Source organism: Ovis aries, chromosome 3 (assembly GCF_016772045.2).
Source record: "Ovis aries strain OAR_USU_Benz2616 breed Rambouillet chromosome 3, ARS-UI_Ramb_v3.0, whole genome shotgun sequence".
NCBI lineage: Eukaryota > Metazoa > Chordata > Mammalia > Artiodactyla > Bovidae > Ovis > Ovis aries.
In genome coordinates this window covers 735,064-758,797 of record NC_056056.1, presented here as the reverse complement: position 1 = coordinate 758,797, position 23,734 = coordinate 735,064, and the positions used below count along the sequence as shown (strand labels likewise).

The following is a 23,734-nucleotide window of genomic DNA, read 5'->3' as shown; positions in this document are numbered from 1 at the left end:
GGATGCGGGGAGGCCAGTGTGCAGAACTGGCGCACACGCCCACCCTGGGGCCACAGAGCCGACACGACACGGAGAATGAAGAACCATCTCTTTACTCGCATTCTGGCGGGGGGCGGGCAAGGCCCGGTGGCGGCTCAGCCACAACTCTTGGGCAGGCGGTAGACGCCGGCGGAGTAGACGAGCTGCTGGTCGCGCACCTTCCTCTGCAGGAAGCCCTGGAGCTCCTGCAGGTCGATCTCGGCCAGCGCGGGGCCGGAGACCACGAACATGCGCAGCATGCTGAAGATGCGCTCCAGCGACAGGCTCTCCAGGTTGGTCAGCATAGCCTGGATGTACGTCCAGAAGAGCTGCGGGAACCGCCGCGGTCAGGTCGGCCGCCCCGCCCCCCGGCGCCCGCCCCGCCCCCCGGCGCCCGCCCCGCCCCCCGGCGCCCGCCCCGCCCCCCGGCGCCCGCCCCGCCCCCCGGCGCCCGCCCCGCCCCCCGGCGCCCGCCCCGCCCCCCGGCGCCCGCCCCGCCCCCGCGGCGGGCAGGGCGCACCAGCAGCTCCTCCTCCTTCTGGTCGGCTTGCGAGGCCAGGCCCGAGTCGCTCTCGTCGTCGCTGTCGACCAGCACCATGTTGTCCCGGTCCTGCGGCCGCTCTTCCTCCACTACCGAGAAGGTGCCGGCCGGCTCCTCGCGCAGCACGCCCTGCTGCAGCCACACGGACAGGCGGCGCCGCAGCAGCGCGGCCGGCATCTTCACCGCCTCGCTCAGCTCCTCCAGGCCCCAGCTGGCTGCGGGCAGGCGGCGGGGCGTGGGCGGGCGAGCTCCGCCGTGCCCCTCACGGGCCCAGCTCAGCGGGACGGGCAGGACCTGGGGGAGGGGCCGGGGGCGGGGAGCCGCCCGGGCCCGCCCGCCCTCCTCGGGAGACAGGCCGTGTTCTCCTGGGGGTGTGGCCGAAGCGGGGTGGGGCGCAGCTGGGGAGCTCACCTTGGTCCTGGAAATACAGCAAGACCACAGCCTGCACCGGGGTCACCGCCACGGACAGGGTGCGGTCAGCCAGCTCCACGTCCATTGTCACCAAGCCCAGGGTGTGCTTCCAGCTGAGCGTCCGCATGGCCTGGGGAAGACAGGGTCAGCGCGGGCCGTTCGGCGGGTCCCGCTGAACCAGGCTTTACAGCCTGGGAGCAGGCGGGAAACGGCTCCCATCCCGACCCGGCGGGTAACAGCTGCAGTGGCAGCCACACCAGCGCCCGGTGGGCTCCCAGCTCCCGCCCTCAGCAAGCAGAACCCAGCAGCAAGGCCACGTGTCCCTCCGAGACACGCCCACTTCTTGATCCCAGGATCTCAGACCGTGACCTGACCTGTGGATATCGGTAGGGAAGACAAGGTCTGGGAGCGACGCGGACCCTAGCCTAGTAGACCAGTGTACCTGTCAGAGGGTGGGTGGTACGCAGACACGGGCCCGCAGCCCCGCCCAGCCCTCCACCACAGACCCGGCCTGCAGGGCCAGGAGCAGGTTGTACCACTCTGCCACCTGGCGAGCAGGCTTTGTCACGGCCACCGCAGAGCGGCGGTGGACTTCAGTGCGGGTGGAGCATGATGCTGGAGCAAGCACCTTTCCCAGAAACGTGCCTATGGCTGCGGCGCTGGGGGAGGGGAGGACTTGGAACCTTCTGAGCTGCGTGCTCGTGAAAGCTGGGGTTGCCCTGGGGAGACGACCGGGGGAAACCTGACCCCAAGGCCCCTTCCGGTGAGGCCTGTCGCAGCGCTGCTGGACACGACTGCAAGGCGACCGCTGAAGGAGCGGCAGAGATGAGCTCCACTGGGGCGAGCAGGGCTGGAGGGAGGTGCGGGGCGCTGGGCTGAGATTTCACGTGAAGCGTAGGAGGAGCAGCCTGCAGCTTCCTCACTGCTCGTGTGAAACGAGGGGGAAACCGAGGACGGGTGAGCCCAAAGGAACGCACCACTCCACGCACTCTGTGGCAGAGCCCGCGGGGCCTGAGAGGTGAGCTGTGTCAAAGCCACATCAGCCAGCCAGTCCCGGGACCGGCATGGGGGGCCCAGGAGAGGCGTGGGCGCCCTGGTCCGGGCACTGGACGCTGAGACCTGCGTGGATGCCCACACAGGCTTAGGCCTCAGCAGCAGGGCAGGGGTGCTGGCCTGGGTCCCTAAAGGCAGCTTGTCAAGGTGCGGTCACGCGGAGCGGGGCCTGGGGTCCTCGGAGGAAGAGGGGACTCTGCACACAGACCCTGGGAGAGGCCGGGTAACACGAGCCAGGGCCAGAGTGGGGCACCACAGCCAGGAGCCACCGTGAGGCCGACGCCCCTCCCGGAGCCTGTGGGGGGGCACGCCCTGCCGACACCCCTCCCAGAGCCTGTGGGGGGGCACGCCCTGCCGACACCCCTCCCGGAGCCTGTGGGGGGGCACGCCCTGCCGACACCCCTCCCGGAGCCTGTGGGGGGCACACCCTGCCGACACCCTGACCTGAGTTTCTGTTGGCATCACAGATGCTCGACAGCTGCTGCAACTGAGAAAATGGCTGTCATGTTCAAGGCACTTGTCTGTCATCTTTGTTACGGCCGCCACCGGGGACACCGGTAGGGTGTCTCTGGGCCAAGCGCTGCTCCCGAGTAATGCAGCCCCCACGGCTCTGAAGGGGGCGTGACGCTGAAGCTCTCCACGGTCGGCAGCTGGCCAGGTCCTAACCAGGCGCTGCGGCTCGGAACCGTGACCTTTTCAACCCCAACTTGGGTCTGCAGCAGAGGCCATGGCCACCCCAGTGTGTGCGGCGCTGGCCTCGGGCAGGAGACCCACTGCAGGGAGCAGAAGCCCCCCAGGTGCCCCAGCACCCAGCTGGAGGACGCACCAACCTGAGAAGGGGGCCGTGTCTGAGTCCACCTTCAGACCCAGGGGGACGCCCCAGAGGAAGCTGGCAGGGCCTCTCCTGATAGGCGCGCTGGGGCATAGAGGGAGGCTGGGGAGGGCCCCTCAGATGTCTTTAGCCAGGAAGGGGTGTGTGGGGCTGAGTCGGGGAGCACAGGCGGGCTCCAGGACCCCGCCCCCCGCCGCCCTCCCCTGGCTCTGGAAGGAAGACCCTAGGATCAGGTCTCCGGCGCTGAGCCTCTCCCCACTCAGGACCTCACGTCCTCAGCCTTAACCCAGCCCGCCCCAGCACCGGCTCACAGCAAACCCAGAGGAGCCGCCGAACACCCCAAGAGAAGCCAGGAGACCCCCTGGAGACGCCCATGGAGGGGACACAGCGGGTGTCCTGGGCCGAACACCGCTGCCCGTGCAGGGTTCTGAGAACAGGCGGGCGGGCGCTGCAGAGGCAGCTCAGGGTCAAGGCTCACGCCAGCACCGTCAGGCCCCTGGAGCGTGGAGCGCGCGCACACGCCCAGACGGCACGTGCACACAGGCGGACTCCCGGGAGAGCACAGAGGGCGTGGAGCCCGGAGCCCAGAGCAGGCCCCGCCGCGGCGCCCGCGGCCCCAGCAGCGCAGCCCCACCTTCAGCTTCTCGTACTTCCGGCAGTAGGCCTCCAGGGCCTCCCTGATGTCCTCAGGCACCTCCAGCTTCTCGTCCTTGAAGGGCGGCCAGAACTCGCTGGACAGGATGACGGCATAGACTCCGAAGGGTGGCTGCTCCTCAGCGGGCCGCTTCTCGTCCTCCTCCCGGATGTTGGCGTTGATGCGGCGTGAGTCCGCCATGTCCTGGGGAAACGGGCCTCCTGAGGGTCTGGGCAGGGGCAGGGACCAGGTGGCTGCGTGGGGCCCGGGCGCCCACCTTGAGCATGACCTCACAGAAGTGCATCGGGGCCTCGCCAAAGCGCAGCTTCAGCAGCTCCACGTTGCGGATCTCCCTGCAAGGATGCGTTTCTGAGGGGTTCAACGCCCCCGCCCCAGGCAGCCCCTGCAGGGCAACGCCCACTGCCCTGTGCCCCCGTCCCCAGAGCAGGGACGTCCCTAGCCCGGGAGGCCAGGCGGCAGCCCTGGGAGCAGCCACCCCCAGATGTCTTTAGCCAGAAAGGGGTGTGCGGGGCTGAGGCGGGGAGCACAGGCGGGCTCCAGGGCCCTGCCCCCCACTGCCCTCCCCTGGCTCTGGAAGGAAGCCCCTAGGATCAGCTCTCCGGCGCTGAGCCTCTCCCCACTCAGGACCTCAGGTCCTCAGCCTTAACCCTGTGCTCCGGTTCTCCGGCGGTCCCCAGGCACCCGGGGCAGTGGTCAAGCACGGGCCGGCCCCTGCCGGGCCGGGGACCGCGCTCGTCTCCGCTGTGCACTGGGGCTGACAAAGGACTGCTGTCCCGAGTCAGGGCCACGCCTCCCCTGGACGCAGGGCATCCCCCGCAGGCCTCACCGCTCGGGGCTGAAGCTGAACTGGTGCAGCAGGCGGTCGGCCAGCAGCGAGCGGTACTCGTTGATGAAGAGGTCCTTGCTGCCGTAGATGCTGACCAGCAGGCTGATGATGTCCGAGGAGCGCCGCTTGGAGCTGGACTTCCCTGGCGGCCAGGCACACGGGCGCCTCAGACATGGAAGTGGCGCCGTCTGTGCCGAGCAGCCTGCCCACTGCACCCCTGCGTGAGGCCTGGCTCTGGGTCCCTGGTGCGGACGTGCAGAAACCTGCCCCTCCTCCAGCGGAAGCAGCAGGGCCAGGGGGTGGGGGGTGGGGCAGGCAGGGCACCCCTTAGGGCTCTGATGGGGGCCACCACCCACATGGGCCCAGCCGGCCAGGGGGAGCACCCTGGGGCACCAGGCCAGGTCGGGCACGGACCGAGGACCTCCTCAAGCTCGAGCACGCGCAGCGGCAACCAGAGCTCCGGCCCGACCGGGCCCCCGCGACCCCCGGCCTCGCCCCCCGCGGCCCCCGGCCTCGCCCCCGCGGCCCCAGGCCTCGCCCCCCGTGACCCCAGGCCTCACAGAGCTGCCCAACGCTGACCTGGATCTGCGTCCACGGGGTCGGGGACCCAGTCCTCCGGCTCGCCAGAGTCGTCCTCACTGTCCTGCCCGGTCTCCAAGCTTGCAGGGTCCGTCTTGGACAGCTCAACAGCCAAGTCCCCCGTCCCATCTGAGTCCCCGGTCAGCCCTGCCACAATCTGCCGCACTGTGTCCTCCCGCGTCCTGGTGGACACGAGCCCTCGCTGCCTGCTCCAGCTGACCCCGTGACCCCACCGACCCCCACAGGCAGCACCCACCAGTCACATGCTAAAGGCAGGGCCATCAGACTCCACTGCCACCCCCCAAAATTAAAAAGCCACCGTTTTCTGCATCAGGGGCTGAGACGACAAGACAGATCCGGACCAGGCCATGCAGGGCCAGGGGTCAGCAGGCTCAAGTCTCTACTGCCCCAGGGGCTCCTGGTCGGCTGCGCTCCCTGGCCAACAGTCAAGAGGCTCTGTTCCTTGGGGTGGAAAGGCCAACACAAGACCCACCCTTCCCATCAGCCCTGGGCCAGCTTGCAACGAGGCAAAGCTGAGTCTGTGCATCTGTCTGTGCTGACCTGGCCTTGGGCCTGCATACGGGTGCGGTGGCCCTGGGCTGCAGGCCGACAGCCAGCACTGGCAAAAGGAAGGTGCCCAGCTTGGGCTGCCCGACCTGGGAGGACACCTGGTGCCCAGGGGACCACGTCCTTTCACTCCACCAAGGCCTGCAGGGGGCTCAGCAGCACAAGTGGGGCTGGGGGCCCTGAGGGTTCCCTCAGCTGCCCCGCGCTCACCGCAGGTACCGGCGAATGGGCTCACAGGCCACCTCCAGGACAACCATGGACGGGTCCAGCACGCGCAGCGCCTTGATGGCGGAGATGTACAGGGTGATGATGTCACAGGTGTTCACGCCTGCGGTGGGGACAGGAGACCCCGAGCAACACGGTGACACGGAGACAGACGCCCCAGCCAGGCGGCCTGCAGGCCCCACTGCGACGGCACCCCGAGACCCCCGTGATCTGAGGCACTGCCCCCTCAACCCGTACTGAAGAGTGGCGCTCTCCTCACAGGGCGGGCAGAACCCCGCCCCCCAAGGGCGGCAGAAAAGCTTCCTGACCCCTCCCAGGCTCTACCTGGGTGGAGCAGCCTCGTCTCCAGGGCAGCCTTGAGGGACACGAGCAGCTGCGGCCTCTGGTCTGTCCTCTCCAGGCAGTACTTGAGGTCTTCCACAGCGGGCCTCGAGTCCGGGAAGTCTGTGGGGAGAGGCTGATCCTGGCACGTGCACACGTGGTGTGCCCACAGACAGCTGGAGGGAGGCCTGGAGGGTGGGTGGCCACACCTCCACAGGCTGCAGGGAGAGACCCTGCCCGGGGTCTGCTGTGGCCCCTGTGCGCTCAGGGGCCCGCACCCTTGAGCACAGCCCCCTGGAGGGGCAGATGGGCAGAGCAGAGCCCAAGGGCTAGGGCAGAGCTGGGGGCAGATTCAGCACCTCTCCTGCCCAATGCGGATGCGGGGTGGGGCCCGGCTGTGCTCCAGACGCGGGGGTCCTGGGCTGCAGGCAGGGGCGAGGGCAGGGGCCCCCAGCGAGCAGGCTGACCTCGGATGATGCTGAAGAGCTCCTCGATGCGCAGACCGGCATAGATGCGGTAAAAGAACCTCTGCACGTGGCACCGCCAGCGCCGCAGCGTGGCGCCCGGCTCCGGGGACGCGGGCCTGCTGGGGCCGTCCTGCAGGAACACCTTGCCCAGCCAGCCAACCACTCTCTCGATCCACTGTCAGGAGAGCACAGCTGTGGGGCTCCAGGGCCCAAGCCCAGGGCAGAGGTGCAGCTACCTGCCGAGGGCTGGCCCTTGGGAACCCCAGGGACCTGTCCCAGACCAAGGGCACAGTGAAATCAGCAGATGGGGGCCTGAAGGGGCCTCCCAGGGCCTACCCCATGCACACCAGCACCAGGCTCATCTCTGACCACAGCAGCTCTCACAGGGCGCTGCGTCTGAGTGGACGGACACACCCTGGGGACCGCCCACCCAGCCACCGGCAAGACGGCCCGGACGGTCTGCTGCCTGGGGACAGCACAGCTATCCCCGGGCCTCCTGGCGTGCTACAGCCCACTTCGGGGACCCTTGCACTGAACACCACCCCCGCCCTCAGCATTGCAGCGCACAAGCGTCCTCAGGAGGCAGGCAGCAGGATGCAGCGGAGTGGGGAGGGTGGGAAGTGAGGCAGGCTCAGAGCCCCACGGTTGGGCCCGGCTCTCCCACAACGCTGTGCAGCCCAGGGCAGCCCCCAGGCCACGCCCCAACAGCACGGACGCCCCAAGGCCCCGCGCTGGGACAGCCCAGACCTTGGGGCTGCCTCTGGCCATGTGGCCCTGCACAGATCTCAGGAAGCATGTCAGGCTCTTCCTCGCTGGCGCCAGGGTGGGCCCAGGATGACCAGCCTCCACCCAGCACCAAGACAGCTTCAGTCACCAGCAGCGTCCTGATTCACCCAGGTCACCACACTCTGCCCACTTCTAAAGCCAAGGCACCTAGTCACTTTTGCCAGCAGCCTCTTCTCATCCGCGGGAGGGGCCTCACCTTGTGGAACTCACGCAGGAAGGAGCGTTCGTACTCGCCCCGACAACGGTCCTCCATCCGCTCCCGGGTCACCTGGTGCAGGGTGCTGGTCACAGCCTCCGCGCTGACCCGCTCCAGCAGACTGAGCTTGTGCCTGGAGGAGAGCCCCGCCCACGTCGCACGCAGCGCACGCACCCGCCGCGCACCCTCAGCACAGCCTCCTGCAGCCCTCCCGCTGGGGCAAAACCGCCCCGAGGAACTCAAGACAAAGCGGCTGAGATGGCAGCACCGGTAAGGCACCTCCCACTCTCCCCAAGGGGTCAGCACCTCTGGCTACTGGGGCCAAGGCCTCGTCCACCTCCTAACAATGGCCCTCAAACAATAGCTAGAGAAGTCACTACTCCGGCCACGTGAACACAGACGTAGCAGTCTCTGCTTCTCAGTGCTGATCCCGACCCATGATGGCAGAAAAGCCCAAGAGAACCAAGCTTCTGGGGAGCACGCCACACCGTCAGCCCAGTGAGAAGACTCTGACGGCTGCGCAGCTGCCACTCCATTCACACTGACAAAATCATCACAAGGGGCCACGGGACGTCCCGAGCGGTCCAGGGGTTAGTAATCCTCCCAAAGCAGAGGACACAGGTTCAATTCCTGGTCAGGGAACTAAGATCCCACGTGTCGCGGGGCAGCTAAGTGCACACGCCACAGTGAGAGAGAAGCCCGTGCAGGCCAGCGAAGGCCCCATGCGCCGCAGTCCAGACCCGACGCAGCGACAGCGAACAGGGACTTTACACAAGCAAGCACCCAGAGAGCCGGGGACCCGCACGACAGGGCCTGGGTCTGACAACAGAATCCTTCCCCCCTCACAAGGCTAGAAAGGCCATCAGTTTGCCCAGCATGCTGGTCTAATCTCTGACTTGCTCTACAGAGAAGAAACAGCAAGCGTATTTTTCTCAATTCCAAGACAAATGTCATTCCACTTCCGAGAGCCTACAACAGGCACAGCAGAATTCTGCACAGCCCGGGACACGTAGAATCAAGCAGTCTTAGCGTAAGCAGAGTACAAAGGTGAATTCACCTGAGCCAGGGTGAATAACAGACACACCTAGGCAAGGACAAGAGGCATAAACTCATAGAAAACACACATCCTGAGAACCCTTGGGAACCAGGGCGAGCGGCAGAGACCACCCCCAGCTAGCTCACCAGCTCTCTGCAGGGGCCGGCGGGACCCAGAGTGACAAGCAGGAGCCAGGAGGGACAGGGACACAGGACACGCAGGCCAAGTACTCACAGGACCTGGCTGAGCTGGTGGAACTGCTCCAACGCTTGGCGGCACCAGCACTGCTGTTTGTCACTGCCGCACCCCGCGCACAGCGGGCTCTGCAGAAGGCGGTAGTACCGGCGGCGGGCATACCTGCTGTCCAATTCCCCCTCCAGTTCCGGGTCTGTGCCTCCTTCCCCTTTTCTCTTACTCTGCATGTAAACTCTCAAGAAGCGCCCGTAGAGGCGCTGGATCATCTCCTGAAAAGCTCTGGGAGTGGAAAAGAACAGGACGCCCCGCAACGTGGTGTGGACCTTCTCCCGAAGCCCCTGAGCACCGGTGCCCAACAGCAAGCCCAGGCGAGTCCATTTCTCCAGGAGCTCTAGACTACGCAGGTAGGGATCCAGGCGGCTCTCCAGCAGACCGAAAGCATCGAGGAGCAACAGAAGGCACTGGGGCTCGTCCGCACAGTTCTCGCGCTGAGAGATGGCATTCCAGAACTCGAGGGAGATGTTGGCCTGCAGGTCGGTCTGCAGCACCTCTACGAACCACTCCTCCAGGACCGAGTGCAGACCGTGGCCCCTGAGCACCTCCACCGCCGCCCGGAGCTCCTCCTCTTTTGGAGGGACGGCACCGCTGGTTCGAGAGGACGCCTGCAGTACAGAAAACCATGAGAAGGGGACGCACCGCGGAGGCGGAGAGGGTGGAGACAGGTGAGAAAAAGTGGGAAAGGGACAGCGCGGATGGAAGGCCACGGGAACCCCGCCGCCCTTCCTCGCAGGGACGCAGGCCCACGCGAGGGAAGGGCTGCGGAACACGCAGGGAAGCCAGGACGGGCGCCGGCGGGCTCGGGGCCCCGGGCACCCCGCGCCGGCCCGTCGCCCTCATCTCGGGCCTCACCAGTCCCAGCGCGGCCGGAGGCACCAGCCCGGTGCTCACGGTGTTCCAGGCCGCCAGCAGCTCCTGCGCAGGCCCCGCGTCACGGCCCGCCTCCGTCGCCGCCGCCATCTGCGCCCACCAGCTCTCAGAGCCGCTCGGCGAGGCGCGCCGCGATGACGCCAAATTGGGCGCGCGCGCGCGACGATGACGCACACGGTGCGCGGCGAGAGGCGCAGGGGCGGTGACGCGACCGGGGGCGGGGCGAGCGGAGATCGTGCGCAGGCGCTGAGGGGGGCTGCAGCGGCGGTTGGGGCGGCGGGGCCCGGCGGCGACCATGACCCAGCAGGGCGCGGCGCTGCAGAATTACAACAACGAGCTGGTCAAGTGTGAGTGGCCGCGCGGCGAGGCCGGCGGGCAGGCTGGGAGGGCGGCGGGGTCGCCGGCCTGCGGGCCCGGGCCGGCGCTGGCCCGCCGCGCGCGGCTGTTCCGGCCGGAGCGGCCCGGACGCCGGGCGGAGCCGCGGAGTGGCCGCCCCGAGAGCCGGCGTCTATGGCGCGAGCAGGGTGCGGGGGCCTGGGCGCGCTCAGCCCCACAGACAGCACGGGGGCTCGCGCGGGGCCTCCTGAGACGGCAGACGCTCTGGGACGCCGGCCGCCGGCCTGGTCTGGACGCCCGGGCCTTCGCTGGCCGCTCGCCTCGCGCGCTGGGGCCGGCGCTCCCGTGCCCACCGCGGCCCCCGGCGCCCACCGCGCCCGCTCCCCGCTCGCCCCAGGCATCGAGGAGCTGTGCCAGAAGCGGGAGGAGCTGTGCCGGCAGATACAGCAGGAGGAGGAGGAAAAGCAGAGGCTGCAGAACGAGGTGAGGCAGCTGACGGAGAAGCTGGCCCGAGTCAACGAGAACCTGGCGCGCAAGATCGCCTCTCGGAACGAGTTCGATCGGACCATCGCGGAGACAGAAGCCGCCTACCTCAAGGTGGGGCTCGGGGTCCGGGTGCTGGCCCCGGGGCGCCTAGACAGGTCGTCGGCCCCCGTGGAGTGACAGCGAGGCCTGGGTCCTACTGTTGGCGTCTTGTCGCCGTGTCGCTGGCTCCAGACTGAGCAGCAGCGGGAGCGGGAGCCAACCGGGGCCTGGATTCCCGGGGTGTGAGCAGTGGGCTTTGGGCTATACTCAGAGGGGAGCCGGGCCCAGCGCAGGATGGGGCGCCGGGCTGTGGCAACTTTCCGACGGGGCGGGGGGTGGGGGGGGGGGGGGGGGGGGGAAGAGTGTTAACTGGCTGGCGTCTCTGTCCGCAGATCCTGGAGAGCTCGCAGACTCTGCTTAGTGTCCTGAAGCGAGAAGCGGGGAACCTGACGAAGGCTACAGCCTCAGAGCAGAAGAGCAGTGGAGGCAAAGAGAGTTGATGAGGCCGCGGGTGGGGGTCCTGCCTGCGGCTCAGCGCCCCCCGCAAGCCTGTCTTTAAAGCACCTTTGTTCTTCAGGGAAGCAGCTTTCTCGGTTTGTTGTCTTTGGTGCCGAGAGAGGCAACTGCCAAGCTTCAGTGGCTCTGGGTGACGGGATGGCCCTGGGTGTAGCCTGCCCAGTGAGGGGTCCTAGTCCTGCACTCACGCAGGCTCTGGGGAGCATAGCTCTGCAGGGCCCCCACACCACCTGGGCTGCAGGGAAGGCCTGCTTCTAAACTTCGCAGGGCGGGAGTCCCCAGACTTCCTCCCTCAGCCGGTAGGTGCCCAGGCAAGTGGAGGAGGAGCTGGGGCCCTTCTTCACCTCAGAGCTTGCCCTGGAGGCCTGTGACTGTCAATAAAGTTTGTCTTTGTAAAGACCCATGCCACCCTGCTACCTGTGTAGTGTGGGGCTGCCAGATGCAAACCGCACCCCCCTGCCCAAGTCAGAACACAAAACTCTGGCCCGGCTGTCACATGGTTCCTTGTGAAGGAGAGAAGAGGGCCTGCAGTGACTTTCCCTGTGTCCAGCCTTGTTGGGATAGAGGTAAGGGTGCCCCTGAACGCCTCCTGTGGCCTCTGCCACACCCGCTTCCTCTGAGCCTAGTGCACAGCCCACACTGCACTGAAGGTGCCGCTGCTCCTGGCCTCTAGCAGAAGGTCGGGTCTAGGGGACCTTCTTGGGCCTTAGAACGCCGGGAAGAGCTGCACTCCAGCCCAGTGACTCCGAACGCTGCGGGGCAGCACAGCACCCATGCTTCCCACTCTCTGGTCACGAGTGGTGTCTGTGCAGCCTGGGGCCCAGCCATCCCTCCTGAGTCCTCTGGGCCCATCTCCTTGGCCTGTCAGCCCCCCTGGGGTCCTCACAACTGCTGTCTCTTGAGGTTGGGCAGGTTGGGAAGCATGTGTCAGTTGAAAAGGTCTACAGAAGTCTGGGCCCACCCCTTCCAGGAAAACACCTTCCTCCTTCCCAAGCCTGGCCAGGTGGCATTTCTCCTGGGCCTGACATTCCAAGAGGAAAAGACAAGCCTTCAAGAGCTGGATTGTGAATGGCCTGGCTCCACACAGGCAGCCAGTCCAGCCGGGAGCCGCTCCTGTTCTTGTCACCTCTTGGCAGTTTTCTCTGCTAGTGGGACCCCAAGTGAGTGGTCAGCTTGCCATGGCCTTTCTGCAGGCCCTAGTAGGTTCGGGAACTTGCCAGTCTAATCAAGCAGTGAGGCTCCCTGCCCTGCGCTTCTGTCCACCCCCAGCCCTTGGCCCTTCAGGAAAGCCTTCAGACCCGACAGCTATAGTGCCCCCGCTCCCAGACCTGTAGGATTCCAGCCCCTAGAAAGCTTGCCTGGTGTCCCGCCTCCCACCACAGCTCTCGCTGACCTGCTTCTGGGGGGCAGGGGGAGCCCCAGAGACCAGGGGTACGCACAGGGCAGACCCTCGCCCAGCCAAAGCATGGCTGGGAGGGGAAACGGCAATGAGGGCCACGGGGGGGGAGGAGCCTGGGCCACGCCACGCGGTGTGGGGCGTTATTCAGGGCCACCTCCCTGGGCACACACGCCCACGACGGTCCTCCACCCGACCCCAGGTGGGCGGCCTCCGCCATGCTGCCTCAATGTAGCCTCACGGACCGCACCTCAACACGCCCTCTCCCCAGCCCAGGACCGCGCAGGAAAGTAGAGGCAGCTCAGTCGGCGTCATTTATTGAGTCTGTCATCAGAGGCAGGGAGGCGTGCCGATCATCAGAAACAGTGGCTGATGTGGGGGTGCGGGTGGGGAGATCCAAGTCCCACCGGCCTCCACCCGGACACCCCTCCCCACAGGCTGTGCCTGCAGACCAGGGTCGGGAGTCCCGGGTGCCCCAGGCTTGGGCCCTGAGCACCAGCCTGCTCGTGAGGCCCCAGGCAGGGCGAGCAGGACATGGGTGGGCAGAGCCTGGCAGGCCGGAGGGCACGCAACCCCTGGGCACCGGGGGCTCAGCGTTGGCCGTGCTGGTCGGGGGGTGGGAGGTCAGAAGTAAAGGGCTGGCTCGCTTCGGAAGTCCGAGAGGTCGTTCTGACTGGCGGGGGTGAGCTGAGAGAGGGGTGTGGAGGCAGTCAAAGGCACGTCCAGGTGTTAGAGCCCCCATCTTGCCCACCTTCCCTGGGCGCCCATCCACCACCTGTCCCTGCTCACCATGACCTCCTTGGACGGGGCCTCCTCCGCACTCGGAGCCCGCTCCAGCACCTGCTCCGGCCACTTGCTGAAAGCCACGGAGTGCTTCGGCGTGTAGCTGGACAAGCCTGCAGGCCGAATGGGTGGACGTGTGGCTGCAGTCCCACGGCCTGGGCCGCCCCATCCCATCCTGCCTGCCCACCCTGACGGGCACTCACCGGAGCTGCCGTCTGGCAGCCGTGGGCTCTCAGGCCCCACGCTGCTCACGAACGTGGCCCGGGGCAGGAACAGCATGAGGGGCTTCTCCGCGGCACCATCAGGGCCGTAAGCCTCCGCGTCCTCCGCTGCGTCCTCCTCCTCCTCCTCCTCTGCCGCCTCCGCCTCCTGCAGGGAGCTTTCAGGGGGGTACTCAAACGTGGTCTGCAGGCTCTCATCGTTGAAGGAGATCTTCATCTGGGGGCAGGTGGCGCGTCAGCGAAGGCCCTGCTGCGGGCCTTGGGGGTCCTCTAGCTGGACGGAGCTGGGTGCAGGGGGCCCCCAGGGTGCAGTGGGGATATCAGACCAGAGCAGGAGCCCAGCACTCCATCGGCCTCACGGTGGGGGCCGCCCCTCATCAGAGAAGACCCTGCACCTGGACCCTCAGGCCGCGGTGTCTGCCTGTAGCCTGGGCCCCGCCCTTCCCTTCCTGCCCCCTCCCACCCCAGGGTCCCCTCACTCCTAGTGACCATCGGTCCTAAGGCCCAGACCCCAGCCAGCACCAGGAGCCCTAAGGAGCCCTAAGGCAGGGGGTCTCCAGATCCCTCCAAGGCGGTCCCCAGGGTCGCAGGTCTGCCTCCCGAGGGAGCCAGGGCACCAGCTACATCTCTCAGCCTGACACTCGCCAGCAGGAACAGGTCCAGCTGAGGCCACACCCGGGAGCCCACCTCTGTGCTTCCAGCAAGCTCCTCCTGTCAGCTGGGGCCTTCCTCCAGGCCTGCGTTCACAGCCCAGCTTGCCAGGCACCGGGATGATCCTACCCGCCCTGCTCAGCACAGACCACCACGGCTGGGCCAGGGCCTGGCACGCCCACAACCAGGCCCCCAAGGGCCCACATGAGCTCAGGCAGCCGCTCTGCGCCAGGCCCAGGAAGGGGCACCGGGTGCTGTCACCATTCTGCAGAGCGAGGCGGCCGGAAGCTGTGCTGGGTGGGGCCAGTGGCCCTCTTCTCTCACTCGGCCTGCCCACACGGTCTTCACCTGCCCTGTCCGCTCGACAGGCCCCAGGAGTCTATGCTGGGGAAAGTCCTCTGCTTTCGGCCCACAGGCCTCAGAGCCCAGACCGTGCTGCGGGTGGGGAGGGCCCGTAGGGTCTGGACCCTCCCTCTCCGGGGCCCAGGGCCAGGCCCCCACCGCCTGCTCACGGGCTCGGCCGGCCAGGCAGGGTGGTAATGAATACGGGAGCCGCCTGCCCGCAGCAGATGTGAGCAGCCCTACAGGAGCTCGAAATATTAAACTCCAGGGCACAGGACACCACAGCCAGCTCAAGTTCCTCCTCCTCCCCTGGAAGGAGCCGAAGAGGCAGCCAGGCCCCCGGGCGAAGAACCTTGGGCCTGGGGACAGCGGAGGGTGGGGGAGAGTCTCAGAAGAGCTGGGCTCGCGGTCCCGGGCAGCAGAGGGCCCGGCCTTGGGGGACATGCCCAGGGCTGCCCAGGAGCAGCCGGCACTGCCCTGCTGAGCCAGGGTCCTGCCACCTCCCATGGGCACACACAGCTGTGGGCAGCCTTGCCTGCCTCTGCCCGGCCCGCAGGCACAGACAAGCGGTCAGGGAGATGGGCATACCATCACCAGGGCCAGGCAAAAGCGGGATCGAGGTGCTCGTCCCGAGACAGAACTCCATCCCTGGGGATGGAGTCAACTGGCCACCCCTCATCCACCGCCCCGGGAACTGGCCCTCTGAGACCTGGGGCCAAAGACCCCAGGAGGAGCCCAAGGCAGGAAGGGGCTTCCGGCACAGGGATCGCCCAGCCCAGGCCCGCAGGGAGCGTGCCCCTGGATACACAGCGCTGTCCCTAGGACCCCAGGCCCTCTGCGCCCATCCCCCGCCGCTGGGGACAGGGACGGGCTCGCTGCCAGGGCCCGGCGGATTAGCACACTCTCATTAGTCCGCGTGACCAGCTGCAAGCAGGACACCAAGGGGGCTGGGCGCAAACAGGCCCTGAGCCTGGCACGGCCTGGCCAGGCAGCGGCCGGACGGGAGGGGTGGGCCCACAGGCCTGCCTCAGCCAGCTGGGGCACGCAGCAGGTCACGTCCCACCTCCCTTCAGTCCCCAGGCTCCATGTGAGCTCAGGTCTGTGGGTCACAGGACGCCCTGTGACTTATGAGCTGGTGGGACCTGTCTCCAGACCTGAGGAGAACAGAAGGAGCAGGGGCTGCAGCCAGAGGCACCTGCACGAGCCTGGTCAGCTGACCGGTGGGGACTTTGCCCTGGGTCGCCAGCGGGTGGGTCCTGGCTCCGCCCAGTTCACCCTCACCGCAGCCCGTCCGCCATGCCCAGCTGGTTACTGGAGAGTGTCCACCCTGCACTCTGGGCTGGGAGCTGGGCTCCAGCAGTCCCAGCCGGGGGTGAGCACCCACCCCACTCCGTACCCCTGCACCCACCGTCTCCCACTCAGCCCAAGCTCCAGGGGGCCACAGGACCACCCCACAAGGCCCCAGAGGAGTTCCCACGACGGCTCAGGTGGGATGCCCCGAGTCAAGGGCAGCCCCACCCCTACCTACCCCTCTCCCTGCCATCAGTGGGGAAGCTGAGAGGAGGGACCGGACCTGCTCTAGCGGTCCCGGGCTCTAGAAAGACCCGAGGACCAGAGGGGTGGGTGGTCGGGGGCTTGGGCATGGAGGCTCAAGCCCTGTGGGCATCGTGCTGGGCTGGGTGGGTGATGGGCAGGTGAGGAGGGCAGAGGGGAGGGGAGGAGCCGCCAGACGGGCACCTCCCAGGGGAGAGGCCCACAGTGCGAACCCAGAGAGCCTAGGGCTGGGGCAGGGCGAGAGGGGCGTGGCCGCCCCCTCCCCTAGCAGCCAGGGAGAGGAAGGGTATCTGTGCTTCTGCCCAGAAATAACTAACTGGGGGCCGTGTGCGCCCCCCGGGCACGGCTCCAGGGTGCACGGCTGGCTGGGCGCCCACGCCCACGTGAGGAGCTGCGCCTCCCTGTCCCTCGGAAGAGGCGGCGGTCTAGCCCCCACCCCGCCCAGGAGGCCCCCGATGTCCTGCTGGCCTCCAGACCCCCACATCCCTGGACCGTGGGGTGGGAGGGGACCGGGAGGGTGATGAAGCCCCAGGCTGGCTGGAGTGGGCACAGGGGCCGCGGGACCACAGCGGGCGGCCACGGCCGGAGTGGCCCGGGTCACTGTGAAGGGCTGGGCGGCCCCACGCCTCCGTCCCACCCAACGGGCGTTCTGCTCTTCCTGGAAAGGGCAGCTGGTGCTCACCCAGGCATAAACCACTCCCAGCAGCTCGTGCTGCTATGGCAGGGCCCTAGCCAGGCTGCTCACCATCCATCTGGACCCCCTACCCCTGAGGCTGGCACCAGGACAGGGACCAGGCTGGTCCAAGGGCCAGGCCAGGCCAGGGCCTTCTTCCTCTCGAAACTTCCTCGCGTCCTTCTCACCCCCACTCAGCCACTGGCGACCCCCACAGCCCTGCCCCGGCTTTGGGCTGCAGCCCTTCAGGCCCAGGAGACAGCAGAAGGCTCCCAGCGTGACGGCCGTGGGGCCATGGGGCTGGGATGGGGGCTCAGCAGAGAGCTCCGCGGCCTCCAGTGCCCTCAGGCCCACCCTCCGCATGGCAGGGTGGGAGCTACCGCCTCCACCACCTGAGGCCAGCAGGGGAAAGGAGCCTCCAGCAGCAGTTGGGGCCAAGGGTCAGGACGCAGGAGCAGATGAGGGAGAGAAGGACGCGAATGAGGTGAGGCGAGGCCAGGCGGGCAGGACGGGGCAGGGGCGGGGGCGCCGGAAGCGCGGCGGGGGAGAGGCGCGGCCTGACCGGGCAGATGGAGCGGCAGGAGACGGTGACGCAGGGAGTGAGGCAGTGCCAAGGCCGACCCCGAGGCAGGAAGGCCAAAGGAAGCAGACGGGCAAGGTGCCACGTCTAATCAGACAACGCCAGCAGCACAGCGGGCGAGGGGGCTCCATGACGCCAGCATGCCACCGCCCCCACGGCCCCAACCTCGGAGGCGAAGGGCAGAGGCAGCCTCAGGACGGGCAGAGGAGGAGAGTGCATCTCTCCACAGCACCTGCTGATCACAGCCCTGCGGGGCTGGCCTTGGAATCCGCCCCGGGGTAACACCCTGCTGCCGAGATGACCAGGAAGAATCTGAGGAACGCCTTCTTGTGCCCAGAGGGTGTCAGGCCTCCCCAGAGAGGGCAGCCTTTTCCTCACTCCCCAGCAGCTCAGCCCAGGCTCAGACCAGCCTGTCAACCCTCACTCAAAGCCAAGTCCTGCTAAGCGTGAAGCCGGTATGCTCTCTGGGGAGCTGAGCAGGACTCCCACCCCATCCAAATCAAAGGGCTTCCTGCCCCTTCCCACTTCCACCCTGGCCCCTGCTAGGCCACTCCTCAAACCTAGGGCCCACCTGGGACAGGACTGCCCAGCCAACTCCAGAGAGCGCCACGAGAGTCAACAAGAAGACACGGCCCTGGCTGGACCCACAGTCCCCACCAGCCTCTCAATGTACAGAGCCCCTGGGTCCCCAGCATCCCACTGGAACCCGTGCCAGGGACTCCCCCAGCCCAGACTCTCCTGGAGCGTGCACAGCCACCGGCCCCCTCTGGTCCACGTAGACGCCATCCCGCACCCAGCCCAGGTGTCCTAAGAACAGGCCACATGCTACACCCACAGATCTGTGACCTGCCACCTCTCCCCCTCCCTGCTGGGGACCCTGCTCCCCGCCACTCACCTTCTTTCTTGAGGAGCCAGCCTTGGTGAGACAGGACTTCTGCAGGGCCAGATAGCCACCGATCACCTCGATCTCGTGCACGGTGGGGTAGCGCTTCTTCGGCGAGGTCCCCACGGCAGCAGGGGGCTCTGAAACTCTGCCTGGCTCCTCTTCCTCGGCCTCCCTTGGCCTGGCCACGCCATTGGCCTGCACAGCCCCTGGCTTCCTCTTAGGCACCACTGTGAAGGTGTTGCCACCCCGACGCTGGAGCTCTGACAAGTGCCCAGGCCTGGTCGGATGTGGGTGGTACTGGGGAGGCGCGCCAGCCCCGGAGCAGGGCAGTTTGGCTTCTTGGGGAACCTCGTCCTCCGAGTCCACCTCATCAATGAAAGTGATGGGCAGCCCTGGCCGCCCAGGCTCCCTGCCACTGTTGGCCAAGCCAGGAGTCTGGAAGCCCTGGGCAGGCTCAGCTTCAGTGGCGGCCTGTGGAGACGGCGGTGGTGAGGGCGGCCTCTGCCACCTGATGGCAGGGTCCACAAGGGCAGTGGCGGGTGCGGGGCTGCCCCCCTCCTCGATCCTGGAGGGGCTCCTCCCCGCTGAAAACACATCATCCACTCCAGGCACCTGCTGGGCTTCAGGCTCTGGGTGCTGGGAGGCCCAGCCAACTTCTTCCTCTGGAGGCGCCATGGACCGCCTCCCTTCCCCAGGAGGAGCCCCAGAGGTCTTGCGCTTGGGGATGACTACGAAAGAGTTTCGAGAGTTCACTCGAAGGCTGGCCAGAGCCCGGGCCTGGAAATCCCCAGCAGGGATCCTGCCCATGTCTGGCTTGGGGGCTGGCCGGATCTCGAAGGAGTCATTGGCGCTGGCGGCCGCGGAGACCCGCTGGCGCTGGCTGGGAGTGGCACTGGAAGGGCTGAGCGTGGGCAGGGCCGGAGCCGCGGCTGGAGTGGCACTGGGGGTCCCCTGGCTGGGGGACTGGTGGGCGGGGGCCTCCCCCGACTCCACCTTTGGCTTCCACTCGCCTGGCCCAGGCGCGGAGCCCTCAAAGCCCTTGGCAGAGCCGGCCCGGGACTCCGGGGCCGCGGGCCCGTTGGGGAGTGGGCGAGCGCCCGCGCTATGGCGCAGGCCCCGCGGGTGGACAGTGAACGAGTTGCTGCTGGTCTTGTGCAGGAAGTCGCTGCGCCGGGGCCTGGGGCCAAGGCCTGAGCCGCAGCGCTCCGGGTCGGACTGGAAGCAGGCGGCGCGCTCGCCCACGCGCGGAACGGCCGGGCCCGGAGAGGGCGGTGGCGTGGGGCGGACGCGCTCCGGGCTCCCGCGGCGGCGCGGCGCGGCCGGCGGGTCGAACTTCTGGAGCAGGCGGCTGACGCGGCCGGGCGGCGGCGATGCCTCGTACACAAGCACCTCCGCGGCTCGGATGTGGGCGGTCCCGCCAGGACCGAGGCCCGGGCTGGGCGCGGGCGCGGACGGAAAGCCGGGCGCCGACTCGATGATGAGGATGTTGTCGGCTCGGATGGTGCGCACTCCGGGCACGCAGCAGTACAGCTCCAGCAGCTGCTCCGCGGGCCGCGCTCCGGGCCCCGCCACGCCCGCGCCCCCGCCGCGCCGCGCCCCGTGCCGCCGCTCCGACTCGAGCCGCATGAACGGGTTTTCGCGCAGCGGGCCCAGGCTCTCGGCCAGCACCAGCGGCTCGGTAGCCGGCCCCGCGGTCTCCGTCGCGCCCGCCCCAGCGACCAGCGCCGCGCCCCCGCCCAAAGCCGCCAGCTTAGCCCGCTTTCGCTCGAGGATCTCTCGCTTCCAGGCAGGCATCGCGGCGCGGGGCGCTGGGCCCGGCCGCCCCAAGCCGGCCATGCTGCAGAGTGGCCGCCGGAGCCAGCGCGCGCCGGGGACTGCGGCCGCCGCCCGCCGCCGGCCTTCGCGCAGCGGCCCCACCCCCGGGCCGCCGCCCATTGGGGGAGAGGCCCGTTCAGGCCCGCCCCAGCCCCGCGGCCCCACCTATGGCAGGGAGGGTGGCCGACCACGCTGATTGGAGCGCGTTCTCCCCGACCCCGCCCTCCCGCCGACCTCAGTGGACAGCGCCCAGCACCGGAGTGGGTCCCTATTGGGGAGGCCCCCTGGGACACGCCCACGACGCCTCACGCCCCTCAAGGGAGGCCCACACTTCCGCCTTTGCTCCCTAGGCCGGCCGCGCTCGGAAGGCGGAGCCAGGAGGGGGCGGGTTCTGCCCCTCAGGCAGGCCGGACCCCCGGACCCGCGTCGCGGGTGACCCTGGCTGCGCTTGGTCTGTCCGCCTGTTATCCCGCGGAAAGCGGGGTGGAAGAAGGGCCAACCCAGGACTGGAAGGCTGTCTCGCTCCCGTGAGCGGTGCGCCGGTTGTACGCCAGCCTCCTTCTTCCTGGCCCAGGTGCCTATGGGTCCAAGGACTGCCCACCTGCGGTCCTGGCCTCCTGCGGGACTTAGTGGAGACAGCAACGGCTGGAGCCCCACCCAGTGCTGAGTAACCGGTTTCTCAGGAATCTCTGATTTTTGCTGGCCCCTAGAATCCACTATTGTTGCCCAGACAAGTAGTGGAAACTATCCACCCTTGGTCGTCCACAGCCCACCAAACACGGATGGGAGTGTGGAAGCCCATAACGCACACAAGCAGGCCCACAGCAGTCCATAGCACACAGGGCAATAATAGCCGGGGCACATTCCATTCACCTGATAAACCGCCCAGTCCCAACACTGACTTTGAGGGCACACCTGCTCCGTGTACTTGCTATGAGGAAGTTCACTGCCCCGGGAGGGCTGCACAAAGTTCACTACATTCTTTCAGGCCTGCTGGAGCCAAGGAGAGAAGGACAAATTGGGGGCAAGGGCAAGGACAACTGTCACCTGCCTTTCCAGCACCTGCCTACAGTCAGCAGATGTTCACAAATGACACTCCTGCCTCCCACTACACTCACTTTTCAGAGACAAGGCTCCAAGAGCACCTGGGCCTCTGCAAAGACCGGCGCAGGTTTCAGCCCCAGGGCCTTTCTCCACTTCTGTGTCCCGTGGCAGTCTGCAGCCATCACTGCAATAACTGTACTTGTAACAGCCCAGTCTATCCAGCTGGAGAAAAGAAACTGGATTTCAGCCTTCCAGAGCTCAAGTGTTCCTTCAGGACTCTCCTCAAATCACCTTCCTGAAAGGAAGCTGAACATTCTTGCACTCATCCCTTGTAGGCCGACAGGATCACCTGATCCCGAACTACCAGAATCCAACAGGCCAGCGACAGAACACACGGACTAAAAGCAACATTAAAAGGAAACCATCCCCAATGGTCAGCTTGCATCTGGTTTTGACACAGGTTATGCCGATGCTGGGTAGGAGATGTTTCTGTAGCTGTGGCACAAACTAGACCAGCCTCCGACTCAAGCATCTCAGCGGCTCAGGCCGTGCAGCAGCCATCCTAGGAAAAGGGTCCTGAAGCTGTTTCACTAGAACAAGAGTCCAGAAAACATGTTCTGTAAAGGGCGAGACAGGGAATAATTTAGTCCAGTGGTTCTTACTAGGAACAGCTTTGTCCCCCAGGAGATGTGGCAATGTCTGGAGACACTGGGCTGTCACAAGTGAGGGGTGCTCCTGGCATCTGGTAAGTGGGGGTCAGGGGTGCCACTGAACACTCTATGATGCCCAGGACAGCCTCTCCCTGCACGCACACAAACAAAAGTGATCTGACCCAAAGGCCAACCGTGCCCAGATCACAAGCCCCGTACACTGCAGGCCACACTCACTCTCTGCCATGGTGTCTTCACAACCCTTTGAAAATGTAAGTTATTTTTAGCTGAGGGGCAGTACAAACACAGGCCCCGTGTCATAGCCTGCTGACTCCTGCTCTGCAGTTCAGTGAGGCCTACAAGGCCTCTGATGGCACACGCCTGTTAGCCCCCAAAGTGGGCCCACCCCCAGGGTGTCTTCACCCTGGCTCCCAGGCAGGGAGCAGGGATGCTCCGAGGGAACTACGCTGCCATCCAACCAGAAGGCTCGAGCCAACTTCCAGCCCTCTCTCACCACCTCAGCTCTGTGACCACACACACACCACACAGCAGGGAGTGGCTCAGCATTGACCCTCAAAAGGTCAGGCAACCACTGTGTGTTTCAGCAAAACACTCTCTTACTTTATTTTCATCTCAGCAAATGTTCTCATTTGGCACCTAACTGGCATCAAACCAAAGCCCTCAGGGTGACAAGCGTGGGCTGAGACCAACTGCAAACTTCCCATGTGTAGGTCTCAATGCCCATTCGCATCAGAACACCTGTTCCTCTCTGGTCCCTCAGAGTGGCCTAAACGTCTCAGATGCACTAACACTGCCGGCCACAAGGTGGTGGAAAAGCTGGGATAGGAAGCCAAGCAGTGCCTTGAAAGCAAGTTCTTTTCTCAGGCGACAGATCTCCGGATAGGGTCCGGGTCACGCTTATTTAACATCCTCCTGTCTGCCTGGGTTGGAATGAAGAAAAAGCTATCCTCCGCAGTGCCACTGGGGAGAAGACACAAGCCGGTTTACACTTTTTAGAGCTCAAGCATCTAAGAAAGTCTTGTCCGGGGAGATGGGGACAGCAAGCGCTCAGGTCAGCACTGCTCGCCAGGGCATATCCCGAGTCCAGCTTTGCAGCCTTTGCACACGGCGTACTTTGCCAGGATCCATGAAAATACTCAAGAGCCCATGAGGATATTTTACTTATATGCAGTTTCTGTCAGGAGTTCAGGATTGTCTGGCCTTCTCAGGATCCTTCTTGGGATCTCAGTTCAAGATTAGCTATTCAAAGTATGAAGTAAGAGAAAATACACTTTAAGAATCAAGGCTTCTCTTTTTAACCCAACTGAGGGAACAATTTCAGACACGACCGATCGAAAACCAGGCACGCAGCAGGGCACAAGCTGGCCCTCAGACTCAAGATTTCTCTGGTGCGGCAGACACGGGGCCTCCGTGTGGGCCCCAGCACTCCAGCCTATCTTCTGCGAGGCTAGTTGACTCGGCAGGCGCGGATCATGAGCAGCTGCAGGAGAATGAAGGCCGGAGACGTGATCAGGCCGAACCAAAGCTCTCTCGTTTGCTCCACCAACTTCTGGCACAACAACATCTCGAAAACGAACTTCAGGCTGAGAACTGTGAGGACCCAGAAAAGGCGGAGCACGGCCAGCCGCTTCTCTCCATCCTGGAAGAGTCGCACGGAGACGATGGTGGTGAAGTAGGTGCTGAGCCCATCAGCAGCGAAGAAGGGCACAAAGACGTTCCACCAGGAGAGGCCAGGAGCCAGGCCGTCCACACGCAGGGCTAGCAGCACAGAGAACACCAACAGGGCCAGCAAGTGCACGAAGATCTCGAAGGTGGCGAAGCCCAGCCACTGCACCAGCTCCCGGAGCGAGAAGAGCATCGCGCCGGTTGGGCGCGGGCCGGGGCCCGGCCGAGCGTCCCAGCTGCCGAGCTACGCGGCCGCGCCCTCCTAGCCTCGCTGGCGCCTGCCGCTGCCGCCGCCGCGGCCAACGAGAGGCAGCAAGCGGCCCCACCTGCCCCGGCCCTCGGCCCCGTCGCGCGGCCGACCCCCCGGCCCCGACCCGGGACCCCTCACAGACCACCCGCCGACGCCCGCCACGCTCGGACGCCATGCCCCGCCGGGCGCGG

The 23,734-nt window shown here is 66.5% G+C and overlaps 4 protein-coding genes across 5 annotated transcripts; 1 reads left to right on the top strand and 3 right to left on the bottom strand.

The window, feature by feature from the left end:
- Window positions 1-76: 76 nt before the first annotated feature.
- ANAPC2 (anaphase promoting complex subunit 2) lies at window positions 77-9,753 on the bottom strand. The gene is made up of 13 exons (XM_027966067.3): window positions 9,618-9,753; window positions 8,748-9,370; window positions 7,478-7,610; window positions 6,496-6,670; window positions 6,032-6,151; window positions 5,693-5,810; window positions 4,916-5,097; window positions 4,337-4,478; window positions 3,767-3,842; window positions 3,490-3,693; window positions 971-1,100; window positions 539-774; window positions 77-347 (listed from the first exon to the last, which is right to left on the bottom strand). Exons 1-13 carry the CDS (start codon window positions 9,723-9,725, stop codon window positions 135-137), a joined length of 2,460 nt encoding a protein of 819 aa, XP_027821868.1. The 5' UTR covers window positions 9,726-9,753; the 3' UTR covers window positions 77-134.
- Window positions 9,754-9,863: 110 nt separating this feature from the next.
- Window positions 9,864-11,411, top strand: SSNA1 (SS nuclear autoantigen 1). Its single transcript, XM_015094098.4, has 3 exons — window positions 9,864-9,982; window positions 10,369-10,568; window positions 10,889-11,411. The coding sequence occupies exons 1-3, from the start codon at window positions 9,931-9,933 to the stop codon at window positions 10,994-10,996; spliced, it is 360 nt and encodes a 119-aa protein (XP_014949584.2). The 5' UTR covers window positions 9,864-9,930; the 3' UTR covers window positions 10,997-11,411.
- A 1,298-nt stretch (window positions 11,412-12,709) lies between these two features.
- Window positions 12,710-19,974, bottom strand: TPRN (taperin). Of its 2 annotated transcripts, XM_012160346.4 has the most exons (4): window positions 18,108-19,974; window positions 13,395-13,629; window positions 13,198-13,304; window positions 12,710-13,095 (listed from the first exon to the last, which is right to left on the bottom strand). In XM_012160346.4, the coding sequence occupies exons 1-4, from the start codon at window positions 19,932-19,934 to the stop codon at window positions 13,033-13,035; spliced, it is 2,232 nt and encodes a 743-aa protein (XP_012015736.4). In that variant the 5' UTR covers window positions 19,935-19,974; the 3' UTR covers window positions 12,710-13,032. The 2 variants fall into 2 exon arrangements, with proteins under 2 accessions (XP_012015736.4, XP_042101303.1); XM_042245369.2 differs by lacking the exons at window positions 12,710-13,095; window positions 13,198-13,304 and having other exon boundaries at window positions 13,491-13,696.
- A 2,232-nt stretch (window positions 19,975-22,206) lies between these two features.
- Window positions 22,207-23,732, bottom strand: TMEM203 (transmembrane protein 203). Its single transcript, XM_004005564.5, has one exon. It carries the CDS (start codon window positions 23,484-23,486, stop codon window positions 23,076-23,078), a length of 411 nt encoding a protein of 136 aa, XP_004005613.1. The 5' UTR covers window positions 23,487-23,732; the 3' UTR covers window positions 22,207-23,075.
- Between the last annotated feature and the right edge of the window lie 2 nt (window positions 23,733-23,734).